This window comes from Hordeum vulgare, chromosome 4H, assembly GCF_904849725.1.
Source record: "Hordeum vulgare subsp. vulgare chromosome 4H, MorexV3_pseudomolecules_assembly, whole genome shotgun sequence".
Classification (NCBI taxonomy): Eukaryota; Viridiplantae; Streptophyta; class Magnoliopsida; order Poales; family Poaceae; genus Hordeum; species Hordeum vulgare.
Genome location: NC_058521.1, coordinates 11,924,385 through 11,938,061, shown reverse-complemented (window position 1 = coordinate 11,938,061; position 13,677 = coordinate 11,924,385). Strand labels below are relative to the sequence as shown.

General features: G+C 42.0%; 1 protein-coding gene across 2 annotated transcripts; it reads left to right on the top strand.

The window, feature by feature from the left end:
• Nucleotides 1-3,043: 3,043 nt before the first annotated feature.
• LOC123447264 (chloride channel protein CLC-d) lies at nt 3,044-13,609 on the top strand. Of its 2 annotated transcripts, none has more exons than XM_045123855.1 (23): nt 3,044-3,352; nt 3,473-3,545; nt 4,557-4,778; nt 4,854-4,900; nt 4,975-5,073; nt 5,632-5,706; nt 7,441-7,529; nt 8,780-8,920; nt 9,014-9,084; nt 9,612-9,691; nt 9,788-9,937; nt 10,039-10,098; nt 10,176-10,250; nt 10,653-10,804; nt 11,145-11,280; nt 11,379-11,510; nt 11,615-11,692; nt 11,768-11,823; nt 11,905-11,982; nt 12,412-12,568; nt 12,646-12,747; nt 12,846-12,887; nt 13,214-13,341. In XM_045123855.1, exons 1-23 carry the CDS (start codon nt 3,167-3,169, stop codon nt 13,229-13,231), a joined length of 2,319 nt encoding a protein of 772 aa, XP_044979790.1. In that variant the 5' UTR covers nt 3,044-3,166; the 3' UTR covers nt 13,232-13,341. The 2 variants fall into 2 exon arrangements, with proteins under 2 accessions (XP_044979790.1, XP_044979789.1); XM_045123854.1 differs by having other exon boundaries at nt 3,046-3,352; nt 12,846-12,892; nt 13,214-13,609.
• The last annotated feature ends 68 nt before the right edge of the window (nt 13,610-13,677 follow it).

Below are 13,677 nucleotides of genomic sequence, written 5' to 3'. Positions count from 1 at the left end.
ACTGAACCTATGTTGAATTTATCAGCCACCGGACGTCCGGAGAGGACCGGAAATCCGAGTTATACAGCTCAGCTTCTACTGGTGGTAGGTTCCGGATTTCCGGCGGGTGTCGGACGTCCGGAGGGAGCCGAATTTCCGAGATACAGAACTCAACTTCTACTGGTGTAGGCTTCCGGATTTCCGAAGCTGGTCGGATATCCGGGCCTCGGACGTCCGGAGGAGGCCGGATGTCCGGGCCTCGGACGTCCGGAGGAGGCCGGATGTCCGGGCCTCGGACGTCCGGAGGAGGCCGGATGTCCGAGGCACTGGTCCTGTTTTCTGATAACAGCAGAGCAGTGGAGATGTGGTATGAGCAGAACAATGGAGATGTAGTTTGAGCAAGTTCATCGCAAAACCTGTGATCCCCTCTTAATAGTGCGGGATCCCTAAAGACTCAAGAATCATAAAAGGGGTACTGATGATCCATACTTGAGTGTATACTTTTATTCGCTGATCATCACTCCGCACAACTAACGTCAAAGGAACTGATACCTTTGAGTTAGCCCTTTCACTTGAGCTTGATGTTGTTGTTCCTTCTTGGCTCAAGTTGAAAGCACGACATGATGAAGTCTTCAAGTAGCTCTCCCATACTCAATGTGGAAAGCCTAGCTTATGTATTCATCTTCATTTGTCCACCATGTGAACATCCACAAGAATCAAGCATGTAGTGCTCAGGAATTCTTATCTTGATCTTGTCCTTGTTAGCACATGAGGTTGTCCTTATCAACACAAGATCATTGACAATAGTTTCAATGATATATTCGTGCTGATCCGCTTAAACTTGCACACCACAATCTTGATGACGATCACCACTTGACGTCATCCTTCATGGGTTGTATGAGATCTTCCTTTTGACACAAGCCCAATGGAAGCACACCTAACCCCCACATAGGAGTCTCACAAAGACCATGGGTTAGTACACAAACACGTAATGGACAATGCTTACCATACCATGGGATCACTTGATCCCTCTCGGTACATCTTATACGCTTTGTGTGTTGATCATCTTGATTTACTCTTTGTCTGAGATCTTGATCAACCTAGTGTTTCTATGACCATTCTTTGGATAATACCTTGAATAACGTCTTGGTCATCATATAAACTCCTTGAACCCAACAGATGGATTTCAAGAAGTGCCTATGGACAAATCCCATAAATATAACTTAAGGCAACCATTAGTCCATAGGAATTGTCATCAATTTCCAAAACCACATATGGAGATATATGCTCTAACAATATCAACAATGATGCACTCGAGCTTTTTCTTCTCTTCCTTCATTTGGTCTCTCTCTAGCACAAGCTGGTCCCTCTCCTTCTCTGCCTTTGCCCTAAGTACCTGATGTAGATTGGTGGAAGAATGGTCTGTCAACTTCTTTTTCTCAATCTCCTCTTTCAAATCACTGATAGGCAACCTAGCAATGCCAAGCTGATTAATAGCCTCCTCTTTGTCAGCCACCAATTTTGCAAAATCATGTTTAAAAAATTGAAGCTCTTCCTCCATCTTCCTCTTTTCTTCACCCAGCTTCAGATTTTCTCTGATTCTGCCATCGTTTTCTTTGTCATGCATGCTCCACAATTGACCTATACAAAACTGCATAACTACGGGCCACTCAGGGTCTATCCACTCCAGATAGCAGCACTTTTCTTCTGCCTAAAATTCAAAACATTTTCAGTGATTAACATACATGAAATTGAGTGGAGCAGAAAACTAAATGAGATTAACAAATTACAATGCAAGATACCTTCTCCTTTGCACAAGCAAGAAAACGTCGACTAGTGTGAGTAGATTGAAATGCAACTTGCCCGAGGCAAGGTTCTAGATGCATACAACGAGAAGATAGTTCATGAGCAATGCCACTCAATTCATAACATGTGATAGTCATAGGAAGCTAAAAACAGAAGACACCGGACTGTTATGAAATCCCGAAATGAAGAACCGTAAACCTAACCTTAAATGCTGAAAACCCGAAATTAACATACCTGGTTGGTCACACTATCGTCATCCCAAGAAGAGCTTGATCCGTCGCTCCAAGAAACCATGACAAATTAAACTACCGGAGAACCTAAAATATATTTAAACTAATTAATTGATAGACCTAAAAAATATACAAATCTACCGGAGCATACCCATCGACAATGTTAGTAGAAAAAATTGGTTGCCTAAAATCAATCCATTATGCCCACATCATATGATACACTAAATTATTAAATAAAATATACAACACATCATAAGAGGCCAAAATAATATACCAACATATTGAACAAACCTATCTAATCAAACAACCACAAAGAAATCCCTAAAACTAACAAGTAACCTATTTATCTAACATAACCTAATATTCAAAAATACTCTCAAAATAAGATGTTGAAACAAAAAAATGAAGGGATCGGAAGAGATTACCTCAAAAAAGCTTGGGGGGCTCGGATCTAAGGATTTTGATGGAGGAGGGAGTAGATGAAGGGGGTGGGGTGTGAGGGGGGAGAGGGTGCCGAGAGAGATGGGGTTCTTTTTTAGGAGGTGGGAGAGAAAGATGGATAGGTAAGTGACTCGAGGCAGACGCGAGGGTGCCTGGTGTTTGGGTGAGGACCAGAGCCCCTGGCGTTTGGCCCCTTTGTCACGTGAGCCGGTCAACGGAGGCGGGGGGGGGGGGGGGGGGGGGTTGGGCGGGCCCGAACCAGACGCCGGGGAGCGTGGCGTCTCCTATACAACCCAGACGTCGGGGTGGATGGCGTCACACAAAAAGATTAGTTTGAACGTATTTTTAAATTAGGGTCAGATGTGCGTTTTCTTTTCGCTTTAGGTTAGAAAAAAAAGATTGGCCGTGCTGTGCGGCCGTAGACCGACCGGAAGGGGGCAGTCTCTCCCCCCTCCTGCGGTCCTGCCACGTGCTCCGTCACTGCACGCCCCACGCCGCCCCCGATGCCCGATCCACCATCTCCATCGACCGCACACGAGAGCACCCCGCGCCGCAGCACGCAACAACACGAGCCCACCAAGAAAAAAAAAGAAAGAAAGATCGACAGCCCGATTCCAACCGAGCCCTCCTCCTCCGCAGCTGCCCCCGCCCAGTAAAAAACTCCCCACCGTCGCCGAGCCGTTCGAACCGCCCGCCCCGGGCGGGATCCGATGCTCTCCGGCGACCAGGACCTCCCCGACGGCATCGGGATGGCGCGCCTGGCCTGGTCGCGCCTCCCCACCGCCGACGGCGCCGCGCCCGAGGCCCCCGCGGCCGCCCAGGACGAGCTCTTCGTCGGCGCCGTCGAGAGCCTCGACTACGAGGTCATCGAGAACTACGCCTACCGGGAGGAGCAGGTACGCCACGCCACGCCGCGCATTTCGCCGCCCCCCTTCCCTCGTAGTACCCACGCACGCGCGTGCGTGGTTCCCGTGCGCGGTTGGTTAGAAACGAGCTCTCGTGGTGCTTGCTTGCAGGCGCAGCGGAGCAAGTTCTGGGTGCCCTACTACATCATGCTCAAGTGGTTCTTCGCCCTGCTCATCGGCGTCGGTGAGCGCCTCCTCCATGACCCCTTTCTCCTGAAATTTCTCGTCACTTATAAGACACCACCGAAAGCTTAATCTGGCGATTTCAGATGCGCGCAACTAGGTTATGCATTCGTTTAGGACTGAGAGGTACTACTGCAATTATTAAATCCTGTAATTGTTAAATCATGTAGTAAACCAGAAAACATTTTTGTCATCCAATGAAGCTAAGCAGCGTGGAATGATGACATTATAATATTTTAAACCAATGGCTATAGTAATTTCTCTACGCAATCCATATACGAGTAGAAAGCAAGCACTATGGTTTACAAGTTACAACCCAACTCCTGAAATCCCCCGGTAGTCTGTTTGAACGTAACCAATGAAAGCCGGCAATGCTCCTACCAAAAGATCAGCCACATACAAGGAATACGTGTTTTCGAGCTTCTCACATAGTCTACTGACTACTCCCTATATTGGATGGTTAGTTGGTATTAATGGCTAAAAGGTGACCAAGTGAGCAGTGCAAGCTGTAGCATTGATCACAAGATGCTAAAGCAATATTTATGATTAATGTTTAAAACAAGCTGGCAGCTACTGAACTGACTAGGTGCTACTGTGTGACGTTTACACAACTGCTACCTATAACTGTTGTTTCCGAGTTTTATACTACCGGATTGTGTAGTCGGTTAACTACCGTAAATTGTGAAAATTTTACCTCCACCAGTTAAAAATCCCCCTCCTAGTTGAATTCAACCCAAATATTGTTTTCCTTGTTCCTGGCCTTGTGTATCTGCAAACACTGCTATGCTGGAATTCCTATTCCAGTTTGCACCAAATTGGCTATTCCTTACACATATGATTTAGTTGTTATGAAAAGAAGGAAGTCCTAACATGGTAGACCAAATATCTGTCAGTGGAAACTGTTTTTGTACTTTTATATTTTGCCCTCTGCCCCTCTTTGTTCCCATGGTCCAGTTCTTCGTACTGAGTGGATATTTTGTTCTGGTACATGACGCAATCTTCCTGTTTTCAGGCACTGGATTGGCTGCTATATTCATAAATTTGGCCGTTGAGAACTTCTCTGGATGGAAATTTACTTTGACTTTTGCTATTATACAACACTCATATCTTGTGGGGTTCTTGGTGTACATACTTCTCAATCTTGCCCTCGTCTTCTCTTCTGTATACATAGTCACACAATTTGCACCAGCAGCTGCTGGATCTGGTATCCCGGAGATCAAAGGTTACTTAAATGGTAAGGTTTAACCACTTGAATTCCTGATATTGCTATTCTGATAAGTTTGGGACATAATCTGGAATATGTATGCAGGAGTTGATACACATGGAATCCTCCTTTTTAGGACATTAGTTGGGAAGGTGAGTTTACATTTCTCCCGTCAGCTATTATGATATGTCCTGCCATGCTCAAATGCTGCTGCTTTGAGTACTAGATTTTTGGGAGCATCGGATCAGTTGGAGGTGGATTGGCTCTAGGAAAAGAAGGTCCTCTTGTTCACACTGGAGCCTGCATTGCTTCTCTTCTTGGGCAAGTAGGTTATGTTGGCGATATAAGTTTTGTTCCGTTCAACATTTATCTCAGTTAAAAATTAAAATGTAGATATATGATTTTTTCGTATCATGTTTATAATTGTCTTTTGATCAGCATAGACATAATGCAAAATATTCACTAGTGGTATAGACTCATAGGCCTGTGGATCAACCAGCAAAGCCTTCACAAAGATGGTTGTTATTACATGTAACATAGTACTTGGTATGATTTTTTAGTCTAATAGTGTGATATAATAATGAACCACCTCATCAAATCATAAAGTATGGTACCATTGATGTTGTTGCTATAGGGGAATTAGAAGTGGAGATACACCATCTCATGAATATTTTAGATATCAAAAGTAGTGATATTTTGTAACTTGAGCGCATTGGGTACTGTGGATCCATTTATACTTGTAACCCTGTTATATAGATCAACAATTGATTGTCCCAAAACCCAGTAAATAAGGACTTGCCAGCAGCTTCTGTTTTTCTTGCTTTACTTCTTTCCACTCTGTAAGTAATTAAATTTGCCAGCTACTTAATCTGCATGTACATAGGGTGGATCAGCGAAGTACCACTTGAATTCTAGATGGGTACAGATTTTTGAAAGTGATCGAGATCGGCGAGATCTTGTAAGTTATTTCGTTTCACATGAATGACAATTATTTGTTGCTTTCTTACATTCCCATCTCTTGATTAGTTTACTCTCTTGCTTTCTTTTATCTTATTAACGTTCCAGCCGCACCATTTTATTGGATCGAACAATCTATAGTGTGACTAGTCACTAGTGTCACTGCCTTCTGCCTGCCAGTTAACAGAAAAAATGGGCATAACCTGGTTGCATGACATATTTGGGTGTAGTATATAATATAATGTTGTTCTGTGTGTTGTGGCATTTGATATATGTTAATATTGTTAATTAACTAAGGTTATTCCATTGAGATTGAAATGGTACGAATTTCATAAACTAAAACTGTCTTTCTAGTCTATAAAACTTGACAGCTCTAGCTTAAGCCCGACACTTAAATGACCAGCATCCTCTTCTCCATTTAAAATGCCACCTGCACGTTCTAAGCTAAGGGCACTCGTAGTGCTTGGAGGCTGACTTGCCTCCAAGCTGGGACTCATGGCCAGCCTCTAAGCTTAGCTCAAAACTCCGTAGTGTATAAAAAATACTCCGAGCCTCTAAGGTGGACTCACTTAAAATAAAAAACCTGATTCCCTTCTCGACATGGCCAACACACTCTCCGACTCTCCGCCCATGACAATTATCACTGCAGAAAATGCTCGGAAAATGCTGGAGGCGGACTCTATGCTTGGCGTTGCTAACGATTCTGGCTTACAGGCTCACACCTGCAGTGTATGGCACCGGCCTGTAAGGGATTAGAGACTACCTTAGAGGCAGCAAACCATCACACTGTGAATGCTCTATGAGGGCCTTGTTTGGACATTAGGTTGTAAGGGGTGCTCAACAGGAGCGCAGGGTCCAGGACTTTGTCATCTTTCTGCCACGAGGGTGGGGCAGTGAAGCGCCGGTCAGCAATAGAGATTAGGGTGGTTGACAATTCTTGTTTGCTTTGTTGGTTGAGTACAAGGCATTATATAGCCTGCGTGCCCGGTAGTTCAACTTTGGGGCTAAACCAAAACCAATGCAGCAGACAAACTAGCTTGAGAATCAGGGGCATTTCTTCAAATCATAACTTGCTATCCCTATCCAACATATGTCCTCCTTGGCCTGGTGCAAACGTGCCCCTTCTTCTGTGCCCAAATGTCATGTCTCATATGGCAGTACTAGCCTAAAACTTCTTTCTTGAGGAAAGTCTATAACCTCTTTTGCTATCATATTTGCTAGTGCTGTCTCTATTAGCTACTGGAACCAGTGGATGGGCTTGAGGGTAAGCGTAACCCCTTTTTTCTTGATACAATCTGTAACCTGTTATTGTAGTCATAATGTCATATTGGCTAGTACTGGCCATGTACCTGATGCATCTCAGTTACTGGAACCAGTTGACGGGCTTGCTGGTACCCTAACCTCTGTTGACCTTCAAAGCTGACCGGATTTGCTGAATATCTGAGTGGACAAATTTACTTTTATAAGTGAGCTGTGATTTTTTTTTTCTGGCTTCTATCTGATATATGCACAGTTCTTTGTTTACCTGACAAAGGTTCACCAGGTAAATTATGTTCAGAGAGTGTTAAAAGTAAAATCAGATTGTGTGTGTCTCAACATTCAGTTGTGTCCCTAACATCATGGTGAATACATTCTTTTGTATGTTATGTTACTCCATGTCGTTAAGCTTGTATTTAAAATGGAATTGGTGAGTTTCCATATTAAAGATCTCAAAGCTATATTAATGTTTCAAAAGGTGACATGTGGATGTGCAGCTGGAGTTGCTGCCGCCTTCAGAGCTCCGGTTGGTGGGGTACTATTTGCTCTGGAGGAAGTTACATCCTGGTAAGAACGTTCTTTCGTCATACTACTAATAAAATTAGTCATGCTGTCCCATGTAATTTGTTCCAGCTTACTTTTAGTCTTACCCTATTGTTTTCTTTGTATTTAGTAGACAAGTATTTTTGTTTGAGAATGTTCATATACTTTCCAGTAAGCAGTACTAACAGGAGTTTCTGATTCAATAGCTTTGACATACACTTTTTTGACAGCTTATACATGTCCTTTTCTGGCTTAGTTCTTTCTTTCTTTTGCTGCTATCAAGAAAATCTGTAGTACAAATGTGATTCACTCCATGATCGACTATTAAATTGCCAAATGAGTACAAAAGTAGAAATGCATCAGCAGCTTTTTTCTGTTCATTATGAGACTGTTTGTTTATAACAATGCACTCAAAGTACCTTATGAGGAAACTGCTTCAATTGTTTGCACGACCAATATAAATACTCAAAATGTTGTCATAGATGAAGAAAGGCTGCACTTCTGCTTCACTGCAACACTATGACTTGGTTACAGGGCATTGTTTAGTTTTAAATTGAACCTGAGAACATCCTTTCTTGAAATACTACATGTTAATTAGGGATTGATTCCCTGATGGATGCTATAGTCTATCACAAGGGACATTATCAGGTTTTCCAGGCTGCACTCAAGAAATGCACCTGAGTGCTCTTTTTTTCACTTGTGTTGCTGTATTAGTTTTTCCAAGATTTTGGTCTTGTGCTTCCAGTAGTACAGACATGAATTAACTTATTCTGAAGATCAAGAGTGTTAAATTGCGAAAGCCAGGACTTGGAACTCAAGACCTTAGGCCCTGATACCATGTTAAGCTTCATGCACTAGCGAATGCAACCAAAAGTATGAACTTATAGAAAGGGCTAGACAATCCACATATACACTTCAACAAAGAGTATGGTTGCCACCTAAATATCATTGTATATATTATGAAATGTCATATTTTAGGGCTGTGAGATCACCGCCATCTCATTTATATTATACGTTTTATAATGCTATTATAAGTGTACTTTTGGGTCAAGAAAGATAATTCATTGAAAATTCACCGTGGGTGTTACTTTCAACCAATTCATTATGTACCGTTGGTAATACATTTCTCTAGTATGTTTGGGTTATGAATTGGGAATCTCTCATGACAGTTCTTTTTATGGACATACGCACGCTGGGCAGCCAAATGATATGAAATATGTTGTTCAACTGCGTGTCTTGATCTGATTGATTATGTTATCATTATATTGCTGAAGGTGGAGAAGCCATCTTATGTGGAGAGTATTCTTTACATCTGCTGTCGTGGCTGTTGTGGTGCGATCAGCAATGAATTGGTGTAACAGTGGAAAATGTGGTCATTTTGGGGCTGGGGGTTTCATAATCTGGGACATATCTGGGTAAGATTACCTTTTCCCAGTTAGAAGGGAATACTTAATCTGAAAAATGACCTTTTGTGCATTGTGATCTTGATTGTTTACTTTTTCTTAAAGAGGTCAAGAAGATTACTCTTACCAGGAACTTCTGCCGGTGGCAATTATTGGTGTTATTGGAGGACTTCTTGGTAAGTAAAATTATTCAAAGTTGTGTCAGTATATCTAGAAATGCCATAGTCAGGCGTTGTACCTGACAAGAACTCATTTATAGCAGTAAAGCATATCCAGTAATATCTAGAAATGCCATAGTCGACATCGTTTACCTGATGAACTTCTTCAGATAACTGGCTAGAGAAGGAAAGCTGCAGCTAGCGAACCTGGATTACTGTCCTCACCCAATTTTAGGCTAACTGGGGGGGGGGGGGGGTATTCCCTCAAGTCTAGTTCATTTTCTCTCTACTGATTTTGTACGTGACAACGGTTTCACTACTGTACTATGCCAAGGTTTGTCTCAGTTGGCTAAACAGCTGTGGGTGTCTTGTAGAGAATTCCCTGTAGTGAGAGTTGGATCATTAACATGAAAAATCATATACTAATTGACAATTGTGAAAAAGCCTGCCCACAAACTCACTGTAGGCCCAAAACAAATAAGCATTCCTAGCACATTTGTGCCATATTTGATAATTTTCAGTTACTTAATTGGGTTTTTCTTCAGGAGCGCTTTTTAATCAACTCACCCTGTATATAACCAAATGGCGGCGAACATATCTTCATAAGAAAGGGAAACGAGTCCAGGTATGCTGGAGATATGATATGCATTAGTGGTTACAAAGGTAGAGCTCCTCTTGTAGATATATCATATATACCTAACTCCGGGGTTAATATTTGCAGATTTTTGAAGCTTGCCTCATATCTTTGATAACATCCACTGTTTCCTTTGTGTTGCCACTACTGAGGAAATGCAGCCCATGTCCTGAATTAGAAACCAGTTCTGGTATCCAGTGCCCTCATCCGCCTGGAACAGATGGGAATTTTGTTAATGTGAGTCTACTTCAGGATTTTACAACTCGAATTACAAGTTCTCTTCAGCTACTGTGATATCGGTTGTGTTTTTCTCTTAATATGTTGTTTGCATATTGCAGTTTTACTGCTCAAAAGATAATGAATACAATGATTTGGCAACCATTTTCTTCAATTCTCAGGTCAGAATATATTTGGAAAGCTTCCCCTTCAATGTTTCGTACTCCATGTCATAATATTCAACAACATATTCTTGCAGGATGATGCAATACGCAACCTGTTCAGTGCAAAAACATTCCATGAGTACAGCGCACAAAGCCTTATCACTTTCCTGGTACCATTTTCTGTCTGTTTGATTTATGGAATATTATACCTCGCATTATGTAACTAACTCCATTAGGGTTTCACCCTAAGCAGTTGAATTTGTGCATTTTTAGTAATGTAAGTTAGGAAAAATATGAAAGAAGTGCCTATCAAGTTCAAATAATCATGATCTAAAAAGGGGTTTGAATAATCTGCAATCTCGTCGAAGTTCGATTATGTTTTCTTGTCTTGGGAGCACATGCTATCGGTATAACAAAATAATGATGGTTATCAGCTGCTCTATGCATATTCTGATGCTGTAGCAAATTCTAATTCTTGTCATTCCATTTACCATCACTTGGATGAGTGTTGAGATATTAAGAACCTTTGTTTGTCATATACTTACCTTTACCCCTTTTCTTGCTTTGCTCAGGTCATGTTTTACTCCTTAGCTGTTGTAACATTTGGAACTGCTGTTCCAGCTGGACAGTTTGTTCCAGGAATAATGATCGGATCTACGTATGGTCGGCTTGTTGGGATGTCTGTTGTTAAGTTTTATAAGAAACTAAATGTTGACGAGGGCACGTGAGTTCTCACCATCTCTTCAATTCAACATATGTTGCACGTATTTAACTTTGGTTTGTAAGCCAAAAAACACATATTTATGGGCTTTTGGATTTGGCTTTTGGCTTATGCTGTCATGTAACAACATCCAGTCATAAGCCAAAGACCAAAGCCAAAAGCCCATAAATAGGTGCTATTTTAGCTTATAAGCCAAATTGCAAAACCAAAGTTAAGCCTGACCAAACACCCTTGCGTTAATGGCCCCTTAAATTTTATTCTTCCTTTCTTCTCTGGATATTTTACCATTTTAATAATCTGATGGTGAGGCATAATTTCCTACTTATTTTTAATATTATTATAGGTATGCTCTACTTGGTGCCGCTTCGTTTCTTGGTGGTTCAATGAGAATGACCGTATCTTTATGTGTTATTATGGTCGAGATTACAAATAACTTGCAACTCTTGCCATTAATCATGCTTGTTCTTCTAATCTCTAAGGTAAAAACTCTGCAAACATCTACTCGAAGTCTCAAACTCTGTGAACTTCACTCCTCGTTGAACATGCAGAGTGTTGCTTCTGATTTCCGTTCATGTAGGCTGTTGGTGATTTCTTTAATGAGGGGCTATATGAAGAGCAGGCCCGATTAAAGGGCATCCCTTTACTTGACTCTAGGCCTAAACAAGTGATGAGAAACATGAATGCAAAGGATGCCTGCAAGAATCAAAAGGTTCCGATGATTTTTATTCCATTCAAGATGGAAGAAAGAACTATATCTTGTGTCAGTATAGTTCCAAATCCTAACACATCCAATATTTTGGTGTCTGGTGTTAGGTTGTGTGCCTTTCTCGTGTTTCAAGAGTTGTTGATATTGTTTCTGTTCTGCAAAGCAACAAGCACAATGGCTTCCCTGTAAGTAGATGCCAGTTCTATAACACAGCTGCTTCTGTGGGAGGTTTAAATAACAGGTTTTCTTTTGCTGTTCAGATTGTTGAACGTGGGCAGAATGGCGAGTCGCTTGTCATAGGTCTCATACTTCGTAGGTAAGATGCAGTACCATGTGCTCTTGCTTTCTTGGTTTACCTTGCACACTGAACACTGACCCATTTGCCCTCTTCTTTCAGTCACTTGTTGGTGCTTTTGCAATCTAAAGTAGATTTCCAGAATACTCCTTTCCCTTGTGGGCCAGGCATACTGAACAGGTTTGTCTAAGGCTCAGCTTGCGGGTGCTGAACTGTGCGTATTTTATAATCTGCTATGCAAAATTAGGCACAAAAGTAGGCAAAGTCGGTTCAAACAAACACTATAAAAATCTAAAACAGGGAAAACGGATGAGGCAAATGTGATTACAAGAATCCACCACGATGCCAAGGACAGCCTTAGGCCTTGTACAATTTAAGGTGCTTATAGGAGGTGCTTAGAATTTTTTTTTTCTCAAGCACCGGTGCTTATTTGTAAAGGGTAGACGCTTAATTAGGTACCCTTCCTATAGAGATAAGCACTCGTGGTTGAAAAAAAAACGGGTTATTTTACTAAGCACCTTCGCTAAGCACCTTGCGTTGTACAAGGCCTTAAGTAGGAACCAATAGTCTATTGACTGGTAATAATGGACTGTTTTTGCTGTTACACAGGCACAATTTTAGTGACTTTGTTAAGCCAGCTTCAAGTAAGGGGAAGTCGATTGATGATATTCATTTGACGGATGAGGAACTTGGTTTGTATTTAGATCTTGCCCCATTTCTAAATCCGTCTCCTTACATAGTGCCAGAGGACATGTCTTTGGCAAAGGTAAAGCTTGCTTTCATTTGCACTATACACTCATTTCAGTGAGTTGGATATGAGATGATCTTTGTGACGATTCCCAGGTGTACAATCTCTTCCGCCAACTAGGATTGAGGCATATCTTCGTCGTTCCTCGGCCTTCTCGTGTCGTAGGACTGATAACAAGAAAAGATCTCTTACTCGAGGTGATAAGCCACACAATCAGTGCTGTCATATATTCTACAGAAGTTAAGGAAGAGTATTTGGCTGGACATCCTAATCAGCTCTATTGTTTTGATTACAGGAGGACGGCAATACTGCGACAACAGAGCTCCAGTCGACCAGTGTAAGGTCTATATTATCTACTTCTTGCAAGCTGAGCTTTTCGTTGCTGCGCTGTTACGCGCGCTGAACTGAAGTTAGCAACTCTCTCTATATCTCACTGGAAACAGCGCGTAGATTCTAATGCGATGCTCGAGCACATAAGTGTTCAGACGATGTCTCACTGATCACATTCACTAAACCGCCTGCGTTTTGGCGGTGGCATTCTATGCTGCGCTGAATCCACCGGTGCTTGTCTAGAGAAGCATTACATCATTGACCAGGCTGGTGACATTTGCATGTGATGCAACGGCCGTTTTGGGTTGACTTGAGACTGTTTTGTCTTTGCAGAGCCTACCTGAACGGTAAAACGGCAGGGGGGAGCGTGCACCTGGAGCGTCCTCTTCTTGACAGTCTGATGATCGAGCAGTAAATACATAGAAGAACAAGATGTCTCAAAAGACAATTTTGATAACAAGCAGTTAACCTTCCACTGAATGGTACACAAACCAATCAACACCCAATGGACTACATATGCAGGATTCTTCAAGGTCGATGCAACGGGGAGGATGGCCCCATGCGGTGGTGACAAATTAGGCGATTGTAAACAAAAATGTTTATAGACTCACTGATGTTCATACCAGTCATGTAAACCACGAGAAATTGAATTTATTCTGAATTAATTCCTTCGCTGTGGTTGACATGACATGACGAGGAAGATATAGCAGGTCGGTCCGTTCAGGTTTCGGTGGCACCGGTCTCAGCTCCAAACTCGTTGGATCTTGTCATCTCTTTTAGTTTCGGTTCAGTTATCG

Excerpts from the sequence above, each read along its gene's own strand:
- LOC123447264 (XM_045123854.1), top strand. The coding sequence starts at position 3,167 with ATGCTCTCCGGCGACCAGGACCTCCCCGACGGCATCGGGATGGCGCGC. Across the intron at positions 5,707-7,440 it reads ATCGAGATCGGCGAGATCTT|GTGACATGTGGATGTGCAGC; the intron begins GTAAGTTATTTC and ends ATGTTTCAAAAG. Across the intron at positions 9,692-9,787 it reads AGAAAGGGAAACGAGTCCAG|ATTTTTGAAGCTTGCCTCAT; the intron begins GTATGCTGGAGA and ends TAATATTTGCAG.